At 30.8% G+C, this 22,197-nt stretch overlaps 1 protein-coding gene across 1 annotated transcript in view; it reads right to left on the reverse strand.

Annotated features, from left to right (window-relative positions):
* SI (sucrase-isomaltase) overlaps positions 1 to 22,197 on the reverse strand; it is a 102,095-nt gene that overhangs the window by 34,037 nt on the left and 45,861 nt on the right. The window contains exons 23-33 of the mRNA XM_050778250.1: positions 19,840 to 19,889; positions 18,964 to 19,134; positions 17,191 to 17,346; positions 10,013 to 10,216; positions 7,626 to 7,780; positions 6,025 to 6,193; positions 4,394 to 4,490; positions 4,185 to 4,297; positions 3,971 to 4,096; positions 2,363 to 2,491; positions 1,544 to 1,654 (exon numbers count right to left, since the gene is read on the reverse strand). Of these exons, the coding sequence (XP_050634207.1) occupies positions 1,544 to 1,654; positions 2,363 to 2,491; positions 3,971 to 4,096; positions 4,185 to 4,297; positions 4,394 to 4,490; positions 6,025 to 6,193; positions 7,626 to 7,780; positions 10,013 to 10,216; positions 17,191 to 17,346; positions 18,964 to 19,134; positions 19,840 to 19,889 (1,481 nt within the window). The remainder of the gene's footprint in view (positions 1 to 1,543; positions 1,655 to 2,362; positions 2,492 to 3,970; positions 4,097 to 4,184; positions 4,298 to 4,393; positions 4,491 to 6,024; positions 6,194 to 7,625; positions 7,781 to 10,012; positions 10,217 to 17,190; positions 17,347 to 18,963; positions 19,135 to 19,839; positions 19,890 to 22,197) is intronic.

Consider the following 22,197-nt stretch of genomic DNA (forward strand, 5'->3'; position numbering starts at 1 on the left):
AAATAGAAATGTCAACCTTTATGGTAGTTAGTGATTTTGAAAATAATACATATAACCAAAATGTTCTGGTCAAAAAAGAATATGAAAAATATATGCTAAATTTAATTTAATATAGTATATTTGAACTACATCTAGAATTACTCCAGGGTTAAAAACTAAAAGCAGGTTTTTTTTTGTTTGAAAGGAAGAAAAGATCTGATTGAATAATGTCATGCTGAGTCAAACATCCCATTGACTTTCAGAATTAGTACTAAATCCTCCTCTCCCTTCATCCCACCACTATTCTCAGCCTGACCTCATTGCCTACCAACATTTTTTCTTCCTTCTCCTCCAATCAGAAACACACAAAACAGAGCTCAAATTCAGTTTGCCAAAAGCTCTGGAAATTTGAACCTATATTGTAGAAGTTAGAAAGTCCTATATAAAAATATAAATAATCCATCAAAAAGAAATTATTTACAAGAGATTAGCTACTGACAGAGAATAGTGCTCTAAAGGAAGGGGAGAAAGGGTAGAAATCTGACAAAATGTGTAGAAATACAGAATGAGGAGAAAGTAGGGAGTTTAAAAAAAAACCTTCTGGACTAATATGCCTCTCAAGTAGCTGGGGCTACAGGCATGCACCACTATGCCTAGCTAATTTTTAATTATTTTGTAGAGACAAGGTCTCCCTGTGTTGCCCAGGCTGATCTCGAACTCCTGGGCTCAAGAGATCCTCCTACCTCAGCCACTCAAACAGCAAGCATTACATGCATGTGCCACTGTGCCCAGCCCTGTCTATACTCTTCACTCAGCTTTCTCTAATGTTAACATGTAATATAACAATAGTGAACTTATCAAAACCAGGAAATTAATGTTGATACAGTACAACAAACATTTACTGAACATGTTTGCATTTCACAGATTTAATCACTAATGTCTTAATATCAGTCCAAGATTCAAAAAGCCTCTCACATTTCATTTAACTGTGTCTCTCATCATAGATTTTTTGAGGATTTTATCATTGTTGTTCATTCTAGTTATTACTATGAGATTTTTTCTTGATTGCTTTATATAAAAGTCAAATCAAAATATTTTTGTAATATATTAATATATCAGGTCTGAATATAATTGCTTATATAAAATACAGTGAATTATACTTCATGATCTAAGTTTTAACTATAAGTATAGCTGTCAAAACATGTTGTTGCTACTATTAACAATATGTTTTTAAGAGAAGTGAACATTTAAATATCTTGCAGTACAGAATAATGAGTAGCCATCTTACTAATGGTAGTTTTATAATAAATTACAAGTGGTGCCAAGAAATATAATAAAATACATCTTAAAAATTAAACAAATCATATTTGGACATGTGATTTATATGAATTCTTTCTTTGTGTCTAATAATTTGGAATGAAGCAAAGACTACACATTATTTTATTAGTTATTAAATCATTACATTTCTGTATAGCTCTCATGAACGTTTTTAACTTTTACTAATTAAATGGAAACTTTCATTGAAATATAATTTTTATTCCATTTCAAGATATCGATTTAGTACCTTTGCCCAACAAATATCATTGGTGTTTGGCCATTTGACAAAGACATCATTCTGCTGTCCTCTTTCAAATGCAGGGTAAGTCCTTGTTTCATTTCCTGAAATTGCTGGATCCTAAAATTAAAATGAAATATAAACAAAGTACACATGAAAAAAAGCATAACTACTTGGACAGTGGTTATGAAGCATAAGTTTTCATTACTACATTATCATAATAATGTGCTCTCACATGAAATGACAAATGATATAAACATCAGTGTTCTAGCTAGATTGCCCTCCAAATTTCTTAGAAGGAAATTCTAAGGACTGTCAGAAATGCATTAGCTATCATTTCAAGCAAGATTAGTAGAGGTTTTTGTTTTTATTTCTATGGTGAGCTATCTGGCTACCTAGCTTACTTCCTATGTTAGTGATAAAAAATTATCCTCACTGAATCACCAATCTGAAGGCAAATTTTTAAATACAAAAAACATCAGAAGCAATACCAGAGAATGACTTAATAATTATATAAAAATAGAAACTCTACCATGACATTTTGATAACTCCCATAAATAGAGACCTATTTGTAGCTTGGATGATAACTAGAAAACAGCTTGCCTTTAACTCAGTTTTGGATTTAAACCTCTAGGGATATACCGAAATAAAAAGGTAGCTGATCACAACCCATGCAAATAAAATGAAGTGCTAAAGGAAAAGAGTTTTAGATTTGGGAGTATTATCCAAAGTTATATACTTTCTATTTTTGAAACACCTTCCTCCTCCTCATTTTAGGAGAATTAATAGAAACAAGAAATAAGACCCAGATAAACTCCAAGTACTGACCAGGATAATAATGTATCTCATTCCTTCTCCTCTTATTTTGTCAACAAACTGAGGAAGGTCCTGGAATGCTTCACCAATTGTAAAGTCTAGCTGCCTTTCCATGTAATCAATGTCTGTGTACTGAACATCCTGAAATACACAAAAAATCATCACAGTATGGCAAAAAATACAAAATAGTAAATGTATCATATTTTATTATACCTATAAAAGTAACAGCAAAATGAAAGTTTGAGTTCCTCCTCACTAGATCTTAAAAAGAATTAAGTGGTTTACTGTTCAAGGAATAAAAGTAGCATGTAAAGATATGAAGTATTCTAAGAACAACTTTCTATAAATGTTCTGTTTTGTTGACAGTTCATTTAGTAATTTTGATTTAGAGGTAAAAACTGTTCTAAATTGATATATATTATGTAATTTTCAAAGGAAACAGACACTGGGCAATAGTATTTATGATGGTATGAAATTAGGTTACATGACAAATAGGAATTTTGTAGAGTATATACAGAAAGAAGTGTTGCTGTTTCTGGGAACTATACAGCAAATGTTGGATAATTTCAAATAATTCTAATATTGGCAAAAGGAGTATTACCAATTACATCAATTACTATGATTTGATTCTTGTAATATCCATCAAAGTCATTTTTAGGATAATAGCCCTGCTTATATAAACAAGAATTGCTGTAAGATAGGTAATTGCAAGTATGTTTAAACCAACAAATATTTGCATTATATCATGGAATATTCAATTTAAGCCTAAATACAAAATTTGTTAATTATTTTATATTATTTGACATTATCTCAATTTCTTCTTCGAGGTATCATAGAAAGTATGGTCAATAATGTATACCTCCTTTTAAATAATAAATTTCCACTTGCATGGTTCTATATGGTCAACATACATAATTAATTTCCCATGCTAGTTATTCAGGAACCCTATATTGGACCCTACTATAAATACCAATATCTTATAATGAGGTTTTTCTGATTGTTCTTAGAATAAACTCTTATATATCAAGTCTTCTATATTTTAATGTTTAGGTATTACCAGCAGCAACCCAAGGTTCCTTAATTTTGCTAAATAATGAGGAGATTTAGAGATTGATCATTTGTGGATACTTTGGAATATTTAGCTTCCTGAATATTGAGTGAATCTGTATTATATATTACAACTATTATCTATTCCAGGGCAAAAAAAAATTATTTCCACATCCAACTTGTTCTCCGGTTGATGATACAGATTCTTATATTGTTGACAATACACATTTCTGTGAACTCTTAACATGAAGAGAACATAGTGACTGCCTGTGCAACCCAGAGTTTGTGAGAGGAAAGCAAGTGCACAGTGACTTGTTTAGCACAACACAGCATGATATAATTAGGGAGGGAAAGGTAAAAGGAATGGTATTTCTTCCTCTGTTTTATCTGTCTGACAAAGACACTGTATATAAATCTCATACCCAATACATAAGGTGCTAGTAAAAAAACAAAGCATGTCTAATTAGTTTAAAGTATAATGCTTAAATTAATTTTAAAGTATACATGTTTAATTATTTCATTCTACTTTTACATATTACATATTTAACATTGTTTTAAAATTAATATACATACATAGGGGATGTTCGCAGCGACCATAGCGTCATATAATTCCCGAATCTCTGAAGTATTTGCATATCCATAACGACATAATTGGAATCCCAAAGCCCAATAAGGTGGCATGACTGGATGGCCAATTACCTTTAAAAAAAAATTCACGTGTGAACTAAGAGAATTACTTGATGCTATAAACATTTTTAATTTTGTTTAAAGAAATATGCAACCATACTTCATGGTATTGCTTTGTTGAAACTTCTGGAGTTGGGCCCAAAAACATATAAAAATCCAAGATTCCTCCAACTGTGCGGTAAGTTAGAGCAGGAGTTGGCTGGAATGTAACATCTGGAAATCCAAAATAAGATTCCATTTTTATCTACATATATTAGTTTATAAAAAAGTCACATAAAATAAGAGATATTCAACAAATGACATTTTTACCCATTGCATTGCTGTTGAGTAAGAGAACACTGTGAGCATTGCCCTCCTCTTCCAGAACCATGTAATAGGGATGAAATCCATAGGAATTAAGTTTGTACTGAAATATAAAAATTAAGCACAATATATTTTAAGTAACAATAGCATGTGAATTTAATCAATGTTATTTTACAATTTATTATATAATCAAGCCGTGGTATTTAAATTCCTCTTTTCTCGAACCTTAAACCATGCTTCAGTTAAAATAAATGTGTCTCCCTAGAAAATAATTGTTTAAATTTTTCCTGCTTTAGAGTAGTTTACAAATATTTTATGTAATATTGTATATTATTTGTATTTTATATATTTGTATATTAATAGAAATTAATTTCTATTAATATACAAATATGTAACAACCACAAATGCTTCCACATTATCTGATGTAGAATACTATGCCATTAGAGTAGTTTGGTTTCTTTCCAAAGGTTATATGTTTAACTTATCTATAAACTGGTATTTTTTCCATAGTAAAATGTCCTAGAAATGATAAAAGTGATGAATACAATTAAACTGTCCAGAAAATATCTTGTTTATATATTTTATATTTATAGAACATTTACATTTTTATATTTATAAAATATTTAATTCATTGTTTCATACTGTAATCATAGTCAGATATTATTAGATTATATACTTTTGATTCTTAATATATAAAATTACCATTGAAAGTGATTTTGTAGTAATTTATTTTCAGTAATATACAAAATTACTAGTGAAAGTAATTTTAGATATCAATAATCAAAAGTATATTAATCTAATAATATCTGTACAAATGCTGAAGGGATTTTAAGAAATCAGTTTTGGTAAAACGTATTCTTTCAAGTTAGTGTTAATAGAAAACAGCCTTCAATAACCTAACTTTGGAGTATTATGTTATAAATGCAAGCTCTTTGAGCACCTAACAATAAAAAATGCTTACAATAGGATGCAAACTTATAGTATGCTACTGAGTATATCCTTTTAAGTACACATCACATGTGAAAAACACAAATAGAATAATTTTTGTTAAAATATATTTTTATGTTTGGAATATTATAGATAATATTATTTGTTGTACAGTACATTAAATATTCATAAAATGTGTTGTATTAACAAGACAAATCTTTGGAAAAAGTGTCATGAGGACATAAAAATACATTGTAAAGATGTAATTTGCAGTTTGGCCACATAAAATTACACAACTGCAACTGTGGTTTATAAAGGGAAAAAAGATCAAATCAGTATCTGAGAAGTAAAAAACAATCAAGGAAACTGTTAGGCAGATATTTTCTATAGTGGAGTAAAGGTAAACTTGACTGGGAATACAGAATCAGCATATCCTTTCTATGCATTTGAAACAGTTAAGGTATTGAGTCAAAGCCTGGCTTCTCACAGTAGTCAAGCAAATTGTTATCCATCCACTCCTCTGCTTCCACCTGTAATTTCTGGTGACTTTTTGGGTTTGTTTCTCAGAAAATTGCTATAGCTGCTCTGGAGATTGCTAACTAATGCCTTTGTCATTACTTCAATCCTAAAGCACAGGCCTATAAAGAAGTCGCTTGGATTCTACTCATGGTCTTAGTTGCCTCATGGAGTGGTCACATGTTGGTACCTACACCAGGGGGTTGGTCTCTTGTGAACATTCCCCAAGTATGCCAGTTCAGATCTCGCTTAAATGCTGTGTGTTCCACTTCCCCAAAACCATATATGTATTCTGATGGCAGGCGAGTCGATATTTGAATGAACTGATCATTAAAAGCAAATCCAGGCAGCGAAGAATCCCAACTGAAAACAAAAGAAAATAAAGCTATGTCTGTCAAAATATATGCAAAATAGTATCACAAATGATAATGGTAATTCTTTCTTAAATTATCAAAAAATCAATATTTTTTCTATATTCCTAATTATACCCAGGTACCAAATGGAAATAGATAACTATTCTAATACATTTTTTCTTTTAGCTAAGTTAAGGAATATGTAAAATATGTTTCGTACACTTATAGGGGAATCATAAATAATATGATTGTACATGTCCTTCTTTAGACAAGTATTCCTTTTAAAAATAAAATTAATATGAAATCATCAATGACTCAGTAATGTGTGACCTAGAAATTAAAAGTTCTCAATTTTCTTGCTCCCTTGAGTTAATCACAATACACTTTTTTCTACATGTAGAATAAAAATAAATCAATATTATAATGAATTTTAAGTTTAATGGATATTTAAATGTTGAACTCTTGCCAATTACTACTCCCAATTGTGTTTTTCTTCCTTTATTTTATGTTCATAAAAATAGTTGTGTATGAAGTAATGTGTTTCAAGAAACATATTATTCAACTCATTTGCAAGAACATAAAGGAGGATGGAAAGTAACATTGGCAAGGAGAGGAAACGTAAGTATTACAAGTAATCTGGGCATATTTTAACTTTTTATATTTATTATTTTGGAAAACTAATTGAGAATAATGCTTGCCAAATGACAATGAATAATGCCCTTGTACCAAGATATTTTTATAAAATGACTTAACTTCACATGTTTTTGAACAAAAATATTGTCATAACAACAAAATTAATGATCCAGATATAGTTTTAGTCATTATTTGTACATATCCTGACAATACCAGAAAACATCCTGATAACATCATCTAAGGAATGGCATGGCAAACTTAAATTACATAAAAGTATATTTCAATATATTATAGTTTCTAGATATTTTGAATAAAGACCATAATTTTAAAATTAAATTTATTCATTGTAATATAAAAATATATCTAGACTTATGTGTTGTAACTTATTTTCACTAATACATGGCAGATAAATTATTAATTCTATCAGATTCAAGCACCAATAAACTATTTCAACAGTTTTAATAAATATTTACTTCATTTGTTTCCAAATACTTATTTTTGCCAACACTCATCATGCTTTTTAAAAGAGGTTTTGGTTTTGGTTCTCAACTTGATTAGAAGAATGAATCTGATACTAATAGTGAAATTGAACACCTCTAAACTGTAGATAAAATTGTGGGTCAATCCTTTAAAATAGTCCCATGGACTATGTTTAGCTAGAAATATTAAAATGGGCAAAGTTATTTAACACAACTTAAATTTTTTTGTGTGATGCTACTCTAGGACAGTGAAGGTTGTTAATCATTTTACTTTTCCCATCCTAAGCTGAAATTAAAATATCCTTTATATCAAATCATGGAATCACTTACATAACTCTTCCACTGCTTCTGCGTCGAATCTGGATGCCAAAAGGATTTTCCTTGATTTCAACATCATAAAGTCTGTTTTCATAAGTACTTATTGGGGCGTTTGGAATGTTTAATGGTACTGGAACTTCATATCTCTTATTTTGGGGATCGTAAATCTATTGCAGATAAGTAGTAAAAAAGTTTACTCTGATTGCTGACATAGCATGTACATGTCATGAAATAATTTAAATAATGGCTCAAATAAGAATATTTAGAATTTTTCTCCATATAATTTCTAACTCTACATTCATGGTCCATATAACCATATCAATATAGAATTTCATATACACATTTATAATGGGACCAAACTGAGTACTGCATTTTTGAACCTTTAAAAATTGTTTTGTGATTTGTTTTCTATACAATAAGATCAAAACAGAAATTTTAGAGCTAAATATTCTACAGTATGGGTATACCAAAATTATTTCATGGTTAAAAACAGAAGTTGTTTCAATATTTTTTGTCATACCTATGATTATACAATAAACCCTAATGCTAATTTATGTTTATTTGTGTTTTTATTTCTTCAGCACATTTCTTAAATACCTCTAGGGACTGAGTATACTTACCGTTTTAGGGTCTTTGATAACTATTGACAAACTGCTTTCCAGAATTTGTTTACTGATTAATATTCTCACCAAAATGTGTACTCTAGTGCTAATTTATGTTAAATTAAAAGCATTTATTTTTCATTGTTATTCATTTCATTTCTTATGAGATTTCATCTTTTTCTACATTATTAGCATTTATGTTCCACTGTACTTTAAATTGCATTTTGTTCCTAGAATTTTTAATGAGTGTAATTATCTTGATATTTTAGTTTCTTCTGTTAAATGTCTTCTTATGAGAGGTTTTGATATTTTTTCTTGATTACATGAGTTGAAATTGCTTTCCCTAAGTCACATATTTATCAGATATTTACCCATTTTTTGTCTTCTAATTGTGTATAGTGTTTTTCCATGTGAAAACATGTTTTATTTGTATGTAAGAAAATGTGTAGATTTTTACCTATGTCACTTATGCCTTTTTATCTGTGGCTTGAAAGGCCTTTGCTAGCCAGATACAAAATAAATATGCAGTTAAATTTGTTTTAGGCTATGTTTAGTTTTCACATGCAACTCATTCTAAATTTTATTTTAGTATATGACAGAAAACAGACACTTTTCTATATAAATTATTAAATAACCTACTTCTTCATTATTAATTTGCAAACCTTTCTTCACACACACGTATCTTCTATGCTTTTGTGTCATCACACACACACACACAATCTTCTATGCTTTTGTGCCATCACACACACACACACACACAATCTTCTATGCTTTTGTGCCATCACACACACACACACACACACACACACACAATCTTCTATGCTTTTGTGCCATCACACACACACACAATCTTCAATGCTTTTGTGCCATCTCGTTTCAATAAACAATCAGGCAATTCTATCTCCAGTTCCACACTGTTTTAATTATGTGAATTTTTGTTCTTTACCCCTTGCTGAATTTTAACCATTGCACGGTGTTTGTTTTTTCAGACAAACTTACAAGTTATTTTATGAAGTCTCGAAAGATATTTCACTAAGATTTATATGAAAATACTTTAAAAGCAGCGATTGAGCTCAAGTGAATTAACATTTAAAAGATAATTGACTCATTTATAATTTTAAAATACTTAATATGAACATTTTTAATAGTTTTTCTCCTTATAGATAGTCCATTTAGTCCTATAATTTTTGATGATTTATTATTTGATTTTTTCATTTGAGTTTGCTAATGAGATTTGTTGCCATTTCTGCTTCTAAATAGTGAGCAACAATGTACGAGAAAATATCTTTGGAAATACATTTTACATCTAGTTATTGTGTTGATATTTAAAATTTCTAATACTATCTTAATGGAATCCCTTGGGATTCTTAAGTTACAAAAATATGCTATCTCTAAAAGTTGAATGAAATTATTGCTTTGGTATGTCTTATTACATTGGCCAGAAAATTAAGGCCACAACTTAAAAATAGTAAAAAGAGTAGGCATCCAATTTTGTTTATTTTAATGACACTATCAGCATAGTTTGATAATAAATGACTTATGTATTTTGCAAGAATTTAAAGGTAGTTTTTAAATCATCATTGTATTAATCACAAAGTTAGCAAGAATGATCAGTTTCATTTCTTGGGCACCTAGCTATGAGTTGTGTAGGAAAAAATATTTTTATAGAATCAAAATATTATCAAAACTGTTAATAACCTTTAATACTACATTAAATATCAAATCGCAGAATTATCCAAAATCTCCAAAATTACCCAAAATCAAAACTAGCTTTGAGGTAGTTTATATCAAGCATACCTTAAACTGCAACATATCATTTTTGTGATATTTCACCTCCACACGAAGAGTTGAGATGGGGTCAGAAGGTAACTTTATTCTAGCATTTGCAGTATTTAGTTGGAGGTCAGCTGTTACACCCATTGATGAATAGTTGGTTGACGTGACTGAATAAGAGTTATTTTGTCTGGGAAAGTAACACTCAGGTGCTTTGGAAGAAGAATCCTAAAAACACAATGCATGTTCATTGCCAGAAATTATAAGCCTTGTAATATTCGACTCTTTAAAATTATATTGATGTTTAGTCACACATTGTATGGTTTACAAGTTTCATTAATAAAAAAATGAAATAACAGTCATAACACAAAATATATTATATGTAATTTTGGATCCCATGTACTAAAATTTTATACAAAATATTTGCATTTACGCTCTACAGAAAGAACAGTAGAGCAGAAGGATCAAATATCGTACTTTTTTAATTCAAAAAATAGCATTAAATTGTGTCGTCTGCAAAAGCAAGTATATTACTAATACATTTTGATTCCATGTTTGTTCTTACTCTTCATATTGATTATTGATTATTGTGTATAAAAATGGCATTATGACATGCCTCTAAAGGGCAAGTGGTAGAGTCCTTTTACTTATAATGAAACTCTCAATCCTTCTTTTCTTAACTTACTGCTATACCGGTCAATTACATCCTGACCTGGATTTGAAATAGGAACCCTGGCCAAGAATCAGAGTTGATTGGTTTACATAGAAGTGAGAGACAAAACCTAAGAAAATTATAAACTGTGGCATTGATGGCTAGTTTCCTTACCACAATCCATTCTCCCTATCTTCCTTGATTATTATTATATTTTGCGGAGAAATATATTTATCTACATTTCCAATTTCCTTTTAAAGAAATTGTATAAGTCCTCCTAAAAGCTCTTTAAAAGAAAGGGGCCTAAGCTGACTAAATTGAGATACTCTGTTTGACTCACCTTCTTGAGGGCGTACTGTCTGGCTTCTATCTAAAGTGAACAATTTCATCTGTGTACCCTATCCCAGGCCTCCTTACCTATAAAAATATTTCTTCCTCAAATCTCCACCCTCTCTTGCATCAAAAATATTACATTCATTATGTTATTTTTAACAGCATAAACTGATTTTATTCATCTCATTTTTTTGAAGTAAATGTCACTTCAGTAGTTTCTCTGACTACTGTTCTATTTTTTCTGCTTTATTTACAGCAAAACATAGAAGTGTTCATCATACTCGCTATCTCTAATGTGTCCCTTGATTTTCTCTTGAATTCACTCTAACCAGGCTTTTATCCCTAGTACTACATCTAATGTTTGCATGCCAAAGTTACCAAAGACTTCCATGTTGCCAAATCCACATGTCAGTTTCCAGTCCTTATCTTACTAACAAACAACTGGCATAGTTGATCATTTCTTCCATTCTAAATGCTTTGTTCAATTGGCTTCCAGGACCCAGCATGTTATTTCCAACCCAACACTTGAGCTGTTCTTTCTAAGCCTCCTTTGTCATTTCCTCCTTGGCTAAAGTTTGTAATCGCCCAGGGTTTAGTCTTTGAATACTTCTCATCTATTCAAGCTTATTTTGTTGATGATATCATCCTACCACATGGACTTAAACAAAGAAATGATAGTCTCAGCAGTAGAATCATACAGGCAGAGGAAAGAACTTCAAAGCTTGAAGATGAGGTTTTTGAATTAACACAGTCCAATAAAGACAAAGAAAAAAGAATAAGACAATATGAACACAGCCTCCAAGAAGTATGGGATTATGTTAAATGACCAAACCTAAGAATAGTTATTGTTACTGAGGAAGAAGGGAAATCTAAAAATTTGGAAAACATATTTGAAGGAATAATCAAGGAAAACTTCTCTGGCCTTGCTAGAGACCTAGAAATCCAAATAAAAGAGAGCTCAAAGAATACCTGGGATATTCACTGTGAAAATATCGTTGCCTAGACACATTGTTGCCAGGTTATGTAAAGTTAAGATGAAGGAAAAAATCTTAAGAGCTATGAGGCAAAAGCACCAGGTAACCTACAAAAGAAAACAGCATGTTTCTCAGCAGAAACCCTACAAGCTAGAAGGGATTGGGGCTCTATCTTCAGCCTCCGTAAACAAAACAATTATCAGCCAAGACTTTTGTATCCAGGGACACTTAGGTTCACAAATGAAGGAAAGATATAACCTTTTTTCAGACAAACAAATGCTGAGAGAATTGGCTACTACCAGAATCAGTACTATGGTAAGTGCTAAAGGGAGCTCTAAATCTTGAAACAAATCCTAGAAATACACCAAAACAGAACCTCTTTAAAGCATAAATCTCACAGGACCTACAAAACATAATTTAAAAACACAAGGTATACAGGCAAAAAATAGCACAATGAATGGAATGGTACTTCACATCTCAATACTGACATTGAAAGTAAATGGTCTAAATGCTCCACTTTAAGGACACAGAATAACAGAATGGATAACTATTCACCAACCATCTGCTGCCTCCAAGAGACTCACCTAACACATAAGGACTCACATAAACTCAAGATAAAGGGATGGGAACAAAAACATTCCATGTAAATGAACACCAAAAGCCAGCAGAAGTATCTATTTTTTATATCAGACAAAACAAACTTTAAAGCAACAGCAGTTAAAAAGGCTAAGATGGACATTATACAATGATAAAAAGCCTTATCCAACAGGAAAATATAACAGTCCTAAATATATATGCACCTAACACTGGAGCTCCCAAATTTATAAAACAATTACTAATAGACCTAAGAATTGAGGGAATCAGCAACACAGTAATAGTGGAAGACTTCAATACTCCACTGATACTACTAGAAAGATCATCAAGATGGAAAGTCAACAAAGTAACAATGGATTTAAATTATACCCTGGAAAAAATGGACTTAACAGATATTTACAGAACATTCTACCCAACAACCACAGAAGATGCATTCTATTCATCAGCACATGGAACTTTCTCCAAGATAGACCATATGATAGGCCACAAAATGAGCCTCAATAAATTTAAGAAAATTGAAATTATATCAAGCACTCTCTCAGACCACAGTAAAATAATACTGGAAACAACTCTGAAAGGAACCTTCAAAACCATGCAAATACATGGAAATTAAATAATCTGCTCCTGAATGATCATTGGGTTAAAAATAAAATCAAGATGAAAATTTAAAAAGTCTTTTAACTGAATGATGATAGTGACACAGCCTATCAAAAGCTCTTGGATACAGCAAAGACAGTACTAATAAGAAAGTTCATAGCCCTAAATGCCTACACCAAAAAGTCTAAAAGAGCACACATAGACAATCTAAGGTCACACCTCAAGGAACTAGAGAAACAAGAACAAACCAAACCAAAACTCAGAAGAAGAAAGGAAATAACCAAGATCAAAACATTACTAAGTGAAATTGAAACAAACAAAAAAATACAAAAGACAACTGAAACAAAAGTCTAGTTCTTTGAAAAGATAAATAAAATTGACCAATCATTAGCAAGATTGATCAAGAAAAAGAGAGAGAAAGTCCAAATAAGCTCAGTTAGAAATGAAATGGGAGATACTACAACTGACATCACAGAAATACAAAAGATCATTCAAGGCTACTATGAACACCTTTACACACAAATTAGATAACCTAGAAGAGATGGATACATTCCTGGAAAGACACAACCTTAAATCAGGAAGAATTAGATAACCTGAGCAGACCAATAACAAGAAGTGAGACTAAAATGATAGTAAACAATTACCAACAAAAAAAATGTCCAGGATCACATGTATTCATAGCAGAATTTTACCAGTTATTCAAAGAATAATTGGTACCAATCCTATCGACATTATTCCACAAGACAGAAAAAGGGGGAACCCCCCTTAAATTGTTCTATAAAGTCAGTATCACCCTAATACCAAAACCAGGAAAAGACATAACCAAAAAAGTAAACTACAGACCAATATCCCTGAGGAACATAGATGCAAGAATCCTTAACAAAATACTAGCTAACCAAATTCAACAACATATCAAAAAGATAGCCCAACATGATTAAGTGGGTTTCATACTAGGGATACAGGGATGGTTTAACATATGCAAGTCAATGAATGTGATACACCACATAAACAGAATTAAAAACAAAAATCACAGGATCCTATTACAGCATTCCATTTTGATTAAAACTCTCAGTAAAATCAGCAAACAAGGGTCATACCTCAATGTAATAAAAACCATGTGACAAACCCACAGCCAACATAATACTGAATGGGGAAAAATTGAAAGCATTCTCTCTAAGAACTGGAACAAGACAGAGATGGCCATTCTCACTTATTTTCAGCATAGTACTGGAAGTCCTAGCAAGAGCAATCAGACAAGAGAAAGAAAGAAAGGGCATCTAAATCAGTAAAGGGAAGTCAAACTGTCGCTATTTGCTGATGTTATGATCATTTACCTACCCTAAAGCCTCCTCCAAAAAGCTCCTATAACTGATAAAATAGCTCAGCAAAATTTTCGGATACAAAATTAGTGTGCAGAAATCGATAGCTCTTCTATAAACTAAAAAGAACCAAGCTGAGAATCAAATCAAGAACTCAACCCGTTTTACAATAGCTGCATAAATAAAATAAAATAAAATAAAATACTTAGGAGTATACCTAACCAAGGAAGTGAAAGACCACTACAAGGAAAACTACAAACACTGCTGAAAGAAATCATATATGACACAAACAAATGGAAACACATCCCATGCTCATTGATGGTTAGAAAGAATATTGTGAAAATGACCATACTGCTGAAACAATATGCAGATTCAATACAATTCCCATCAAAACACCATCATTATTCTTCACTGAACTAGAAAAAACAATCCTAAAATTCATATGGAATCAAAAAAGACCATGCATAGTCAAAGTGAGAATAAGCAAAAAGAACAAATCTGGAGGCATCATATTGCCTAATTTCAAACTATACTATAAAGCCATAGTCACCAAAATAGCATGGTACTGTATAAAAATAATCACACAGACCATTGGAAGAGAACCCAGAAATAAACCCTGATATATACAGCCACCTGATCTTTGACAAAGCAGACAAAAACATAAAGTGAGGAAAGGACATCCTATTCAACAAATGGTGCCATAATAATTGGCAAGCCACATGCAGGAGAATAAAACTAGATTTTCAACTCTCACCTTATACAAAAATCCACTCAAGGCAGATTAAGGACTTAAATCTAAGACCAGAAACTACACAAATTCTAGAAGATAGCACTGTAGACATTGGCTCAGGCAAGGATTTGATGACCAAGAAACAAAAGCAAATGCAATGAAAACAAATATAAACAGCTGGTACTTAATTAAACTAAAGAACTTTTGCAGTGCAAAAGGAACAGTCAGCAGAGTAAACAGACAACCCACAGAGTGGGAGAAAATCTTCACCATCTACACATCTGACAAAGAACGAATATCCAGAATCTACAACAAGTTCAAACAATTTCACAGGAAAAACAAGCAAGCAATCCCTTCAAAAAGTGAGCTAAGGGCATGAATAGACAATTCTCAAAAGAAAATATGAACAAATGGCCAACAAACATATGAACAAATGATCGGCATCACTAATGATCAGGTAAATGCAAATCAAAACAACAATGTGATACCACGTTCCTACTGAAAGAATGGCCATAATCAAAAAATCAAAAAATAATAGATGTTGGCATGGATTCAGTGAAAAGGGGACACTTCTACACTGAGGGTGGGAATGTAAACTAGTACAACCACTATGGAAAAGAGTGTGGAGATTCCTTAAAGAATTAAAAGCAGTACCACCATTTGTTCCAGCAATCCCACTACTGAGTATCCACCCAGAGGAAAAGAAGTAATTATACAAAAAAGATACTTGCAAGTGCATGTTTATAGCAGCACAATTTGCAATTGCAAAAATGTGGAACCAAACCAAATGTTCATCAATCAATGAGCAGATAAAAAAACTGTGATGTGTGTGTGTGTGTGTATATATATATATTTTTATATATAGTTATATATAGTTTTATATATATATAACATTAGCACTATATATAACATTATATAGATTTAACATTATATATATATATCACATTAAAAGTATTTAATGGGAAAGATAAAATTTCACATGTTCATGTTTAGAAGCTATTTATGCTTTAGTAAGATGAATTGTTCCCACCTGTCCTTCATATTTGTTTTGATAAAGTTAGCATACTTTGAATGTAAAGGGGAATGGATGTGAATCTGGCTGAAGAGAGGCAACTTAAAGAGAAGGTTCAGAGAAATGAACTTCACCATTTGATTTCTGTTGATTTTAAAATCTTTTCTCCTCTTCACTTTTTCTCTTCTTATATTCTTCCCTATTCTTCACTAGTGATACAGATTATGCTGTTTTAACAATTAATGCAGAGAAATCGGGATAATTTCTCTGGAGGCAGAGATTCTATGCATCTCTTTATATAAATGTAAATGTCTCTGGAAAATTGCTGACAGATATGTCTTGACTCATCCCAGTGATATAACAAACGCATTTAATTATTTAGTTATATTAAATAAATGTAGCTGTTGACAAAACTCAATGATGTAATGAAAAGTTCAGAATTTGAAAAACAGGCATAGCAAGAGGGAATGTTTTACAATGTCCTTCCTGTGACATTGGTAAAAACACCTGCCACCCTCAGCCATCATTATTTTGTTAAAATGAAAGTCAAAATAACTGGCCAGAGATTACCATCCTTAGTGGAAGAGAACTAGCCCTCTACTCAACATTATATATCTTAATAACTTGAGACAATGATTTTGAAATAGTATCCACTACTGGTGTATCTTATCCAAATGAGCAAATCCACTACAGTCAACATCAAGTAAAGTGTAACAGACAGTATTATTTTATCAAGTAAAGTTACACTATCCGAAGTGCCTGGAAAGCAATTTACGCATCAATTCAGCCTGGCATTTACTAAGATATGTCTTTGGATAATTAATTAAAATAAAAGTGAACTGCCTGTCAGAGATGCTAACTTCACATTCCACATCATTATCTAATTGAATTTAGTTTATATGCTGCAGATTTAAAATTATAACATGTAAAATTTTCATTGAAATGTTTATGTGAAAACCATATCATGAGTAATAATTAAAATTATTATTACCGTTTTCCATACACAGCCACGTTGTATGCACTTTTGTTCAGTTGCCAAATCTGCATCTGGATAACAATTAAATGTTTCATTTTCTGAGAAAATTTGATTCCATTGAACACGAAAGTTTCTTCCAAGGTTAAGGTTGAGATCTGCAATTAGGAGAACCTTTGAAGACAAACAAACAAAACACACAAACAATCAAAACTTTTAAACACTGTATCTGATCATCGGATGATTTAAAAAAAAATTTACATTTTATGAAATGTGGCAATTACGGCAATTCTTCAAATTAAATCATTAGTAGTTTTGATAAAATACTTTAAAAATAGAATTATATATATGCAATATATATGTGTGTATTTATGTATATCTACATATATGTACATATGTATGTGCACACACATACAATTATGTCTATAATTGGGATTTCAAAATTGTGTTTGATTATTTCTTATATACCTTGGGAATAATGTGAGCAAATTTATCCCACACCCAGATTTTCATCTGCATAACTTACTTTTTGATATCTACCAAACATAGTTGCAAAACTTTACTTTGAGTAATGAAAGTTCATATAAAGATCAATCTATGCACAGCAGAATTATAAAGGTATACTACTAGTGTTTATGTATATATATTTATAAACATAAAAGTAGACATACAAATAGCCACAGACAGACCTTTATATTGTATACCTAACCAATATAATTATTTTTTATTATTCCCTCTTTTAATCTCTATTACAGTCATAAAGTTCACAATAAGCTTGTATTGCTTAATTTATATCAATTTGTTCTTATAGTGCTATGAAATATAAATCATAATATACCTACTAAATAAAAAATAATTAATCAGTACATATTTTCTGAAAATAAATAATTGAAAAGCCCTGGGCCAGAGGTCTTATGAGTTAGATAGAAATATTATAAGACAATGTTCTATATCTTAAACAATTCAGAAATTATTTATGGCAATATTACTAATAATTTGGTATTATATAAATGGAGAAAAGGTAAATGACAAAAATAATTGCTTTCGTGTTTTTAAATATTACAGTCTCTTTTTTAATACATCAATCTACTACCCAAAGCAACATTATGATTGAAATATTACATTTTGCAAATGAGAAAACTAAAATAATGAGAGATTTATTTAATGTGTTTAGAAGCAGAGATAGCAGAGCTGGAATCTGTGCATCCAATAACACTGCATCCAATTTGGTTATTCTTTTCCCCTCTATACTACAACTATCAAAAGAAACAAAAATCACAACACAAGGAAGGCTTTCTACAGGAGAAGAAAAGTGTAAATGCAAAATTGAAGTCAGAAGAGTACAAGATATATTTTGAGGACAATGACACCTCACTAAAAAAGAAACAGGAGAAAGACTAAAGAAATGAACTGAACCAATATATTAAAGAGTCTAAAGCAGCTAAAACATTTGGAGTTTCTTTTGTGTGCAATAGGTAGGTTAGAGTTCAGATTAGAAGAATTTTATGGAAAATATTAGCAAGGCCCATATAACTAGTATGCATGAGAAAATAAAATAGGGAGAGAGAAATTGCAAGGAGTTCCCTTCATGTTGATATCTAAATACAAATTGGATTGACGTAAATTGGAATATTATTCAGAAAAAGTGAAGAAAAAATGAAGGGAGGAGGGAAGCAATGAAGAGAAGGAAGGAATACACACTGAGAGGAGAAATATAAGTGCCCGAATCATTATATAATGTTAAATGTGAGATTATATGACAGCTAAAATATTTTAAAAGATTGTAATTACCTGGTTAGAAGCATCATAAGTGAAATTGGAATGAGCGCTCATTGGTTGATTATTTTCTGCCACTGTAACTTCTGTAACAATGTCTGTCAACCCAAGGATTTTTACAGTCTGAAATGCTAAGGTAGTTCCTTCCTGATATGATGAATGTGTGCACACAATATCTAATGTGTTCTGGGAAAAATAGTATATGATATTATATATTAGGTCATCAGATACAAACCTGAAATAACAATACCGATATGACACAGCAAAGAAAGGTCATCATCTACACCTCTATTCCTTCCAGCTCTCCTCATCCAAGTAGCACATAGAAATATACTCATTAATAACTATTTTAATTTATATATATATGCCAGAAAATTTTACTTTCAGAGACAACCTTAATCACTCATATGCAACACATATATACTCATTCTTATTCTAGTCATAACATTGATGAAGAATAATTTAACTTTGCCAAAAGAGAATGTATGAAAAAACCAACATCTATGAAAAAAATCACTTCTATTAACTATTCAAAATTTAATAAACCAAAATCCACACCAATTATTACTGTGACTAATTCATTAAAATATTTTCAAATATGTTGAAATTGTTTTCCTAGGGCATGTTGCCTAAAACCAAACATAACATGTTAAGAACTCTAAAGGTTTCTTTGCATCAATTATATGATCACAAACTTTATAAAATTTTAAGATAATTTGTTTATAATTTAACAATTTAAATATAACAATTTAAATGAACAACTTATTTTATTACATTCCATTAAAATCTGTAGGCAAATGTGAACACCTTTTCCAAAATATTCACCATAAAAGAATAACCTAGGCATGAACAAATTATACATTTAGCTATAAGTACAAAGAGAATACTTACAGTAGAAACTGAAAAATTATATAATATGTAGCTGCCATTTTGTATGGTATCTGAAATGAAATATATCATGATCAGTACAAAATGTAATGTTAAATTCTCTGCTCTGGTTTTACACTTATATAACACTTAAGAAATTTGAACAAATTAGATTCTGTTTATTAATGAAGCATCTCAAACATTTTCTCTGTAAATGTTTTAATTTCCTCTAACTAATATAATAATGGTATTTTATTTTCACAGCAAGTAGAGGTAATGAATGCATATTTGCCTTGTTTACTTTTTCAAAGACTACCAAGATATTTCTGGAAATTAAGAGAAAGCCAAACTTACAGTAAATAATATATAATTAAAAATGTATTGTTTTGAATGATATTCTCTCCCTTGTAAACCTCATAACAGTAAATTTTTCTTAGGAAGACATGGCATACTATAATATATTTTGCATCTTTATGTTTATTTTTTTCTATTATTTTTGTATTCAAGGAAAAAATAAATCTGGAGACACGTTGAAGACTGAAATAAACCTTAATCTATAATTGAAATAAACTTTAATGAGGAAGATGGATGAATACAATGATTCTGTACCATATATAATAAAACTTTTATTCAACATATCTCTTTAAAAGAAAAACTGAAGATAAGGACTGAAGTAGTTTGTCATAAACAGTGTTAAAATATAAAGGGAACCCTAGGATTCATATAATATACTTTCCACAACATTAATTTGCTTAAAATTTTAGTCTTAGGAAATAAAATTATATTCAGAACCTGAACTGAAGATCACTTTACTGTCTCCATGTTTGCTTACAAATCCATTAATCAGAATTCTGGTTTTCTTTCACTTTTTAAATGCACATAGCTACATAGGTATCATATTAGATAACTGACTGAATTATATTATTCATATTCTTAGCTACTTACCTATATGAAAGTAAGCTATTCATATGCATCTTTATCAGTAGACAGTATGTATTTGGAATATTTATATAATTTGAGTAATAGGAATAATCTTATAATTGTACCACACATGCTATCAATGGAGGTATCATCTCAACGACATTGTTTGATTGATAACTACAAATAATGTAAGTTCAGCTGAAATCCACTTTTATAAAACTTCCATGCAGGAAGTTTTTTGGCTTACTACATAAGCCAGAGAATAGGTTTGGAATCTAATCTCACGGAAGGGCTCACCCTAGTGTGTTTACACTCCAGGGTATTTTAAGAAAGAGCAAGAAGGTTGGTGTGCTGAAATTGAGAAATAGAAAGCAATACAGGATAATAGATGTGTGGGTGCGCGTTTGGGGTGTGCATGTGCACATATGCAAATGTTAAAGCACAAACCATAAGCTCTCTAGGTCTCCATAAAACACTGTCTCCTAATTGAGTAAAATGGAGGATCATTAGAGGTTTTGAGAAGAGATGCAATTACTGGAATCACCTTTTTAAATGATTATCTGCTGGATTGTAATAAAATTTAAAAAGGGATTGAAAACAGCTACAGGGCAATTAGGAAGCTATTGTCCTAAATTAACATGAAAGATGGTGGTGATAGTGGTGGAACTGATGAGAAGATTCAGATCAAAGTAGAACCAATGAAATCCTTAGGTTGTGAGAGAGAATAGCCCATTCCAAGGTGTTGGCATCTGGAGCAATGAAGTTACCATCAACTGACAAAGGGAACACCATAGGTGGACCAGATATATGGTGGTAAGATCCAAGTTCTATCTTGGCAGATTATGTTTTAGATTTTTATTAGACAAACAAATAGAGAAGTACATAGAAGACTGATTTGGAGATATAAATTTGGAAGTCAGGTAAATGGTATAAAAGACTACATTTATCAAGGAAAGGACTACTGGTAAAGAATAACAATAATTGAAAGACAGAGGACATTTATGATTAGTAGCTGTTAATGATATAAGTAATTCACAGCTTGCATTGAGAAAATCACCCAGAGAACAGATCTTTCCTTCGAATAAGTTTGATTGCTAATGCATTGATATAAGGCCATAAATAAATGTAATTTGTTTAAATGAATGTTAACTGAGGGTGAATATAAGTCTTAGGAGAAAATTACAGAATCCTGTGGTAATTTTTAAATACATACATTTTCAAAAATACATAAATATTCACATGTTTCATATACATTTAAAGGCATTTAGGATAGTCTTTTTTTTCTTGTTGTCCTTCTTATATTTATCTGTAACTCTTTAAAATTTGTACAAGGATATTCCTTAATACACCTAAGAAGTAGTTAATTAAAATAGAAGATAAATTATAATCTTTTGTACTCATATATAAAACACATACCTAACAGCCCTCTATTAGAAGAAATGAGATTTTTCTAAAAGGTTT

Source organism: Macaca thibetana, chromosome 2 (assembly GCF_024542745.1).
Source record: "Macaca thibetana thibetana isolate TM-01 chromosome 2, ASM2454274v1, whole genome shotgun sequence".
Taxonomy (NCBI): domain Eukaryota; kingdom Metazoa; phylum Chordata; class Mammalia; order Primates; family Cercopithecidae; genus Macaca; species Macaca thibetana.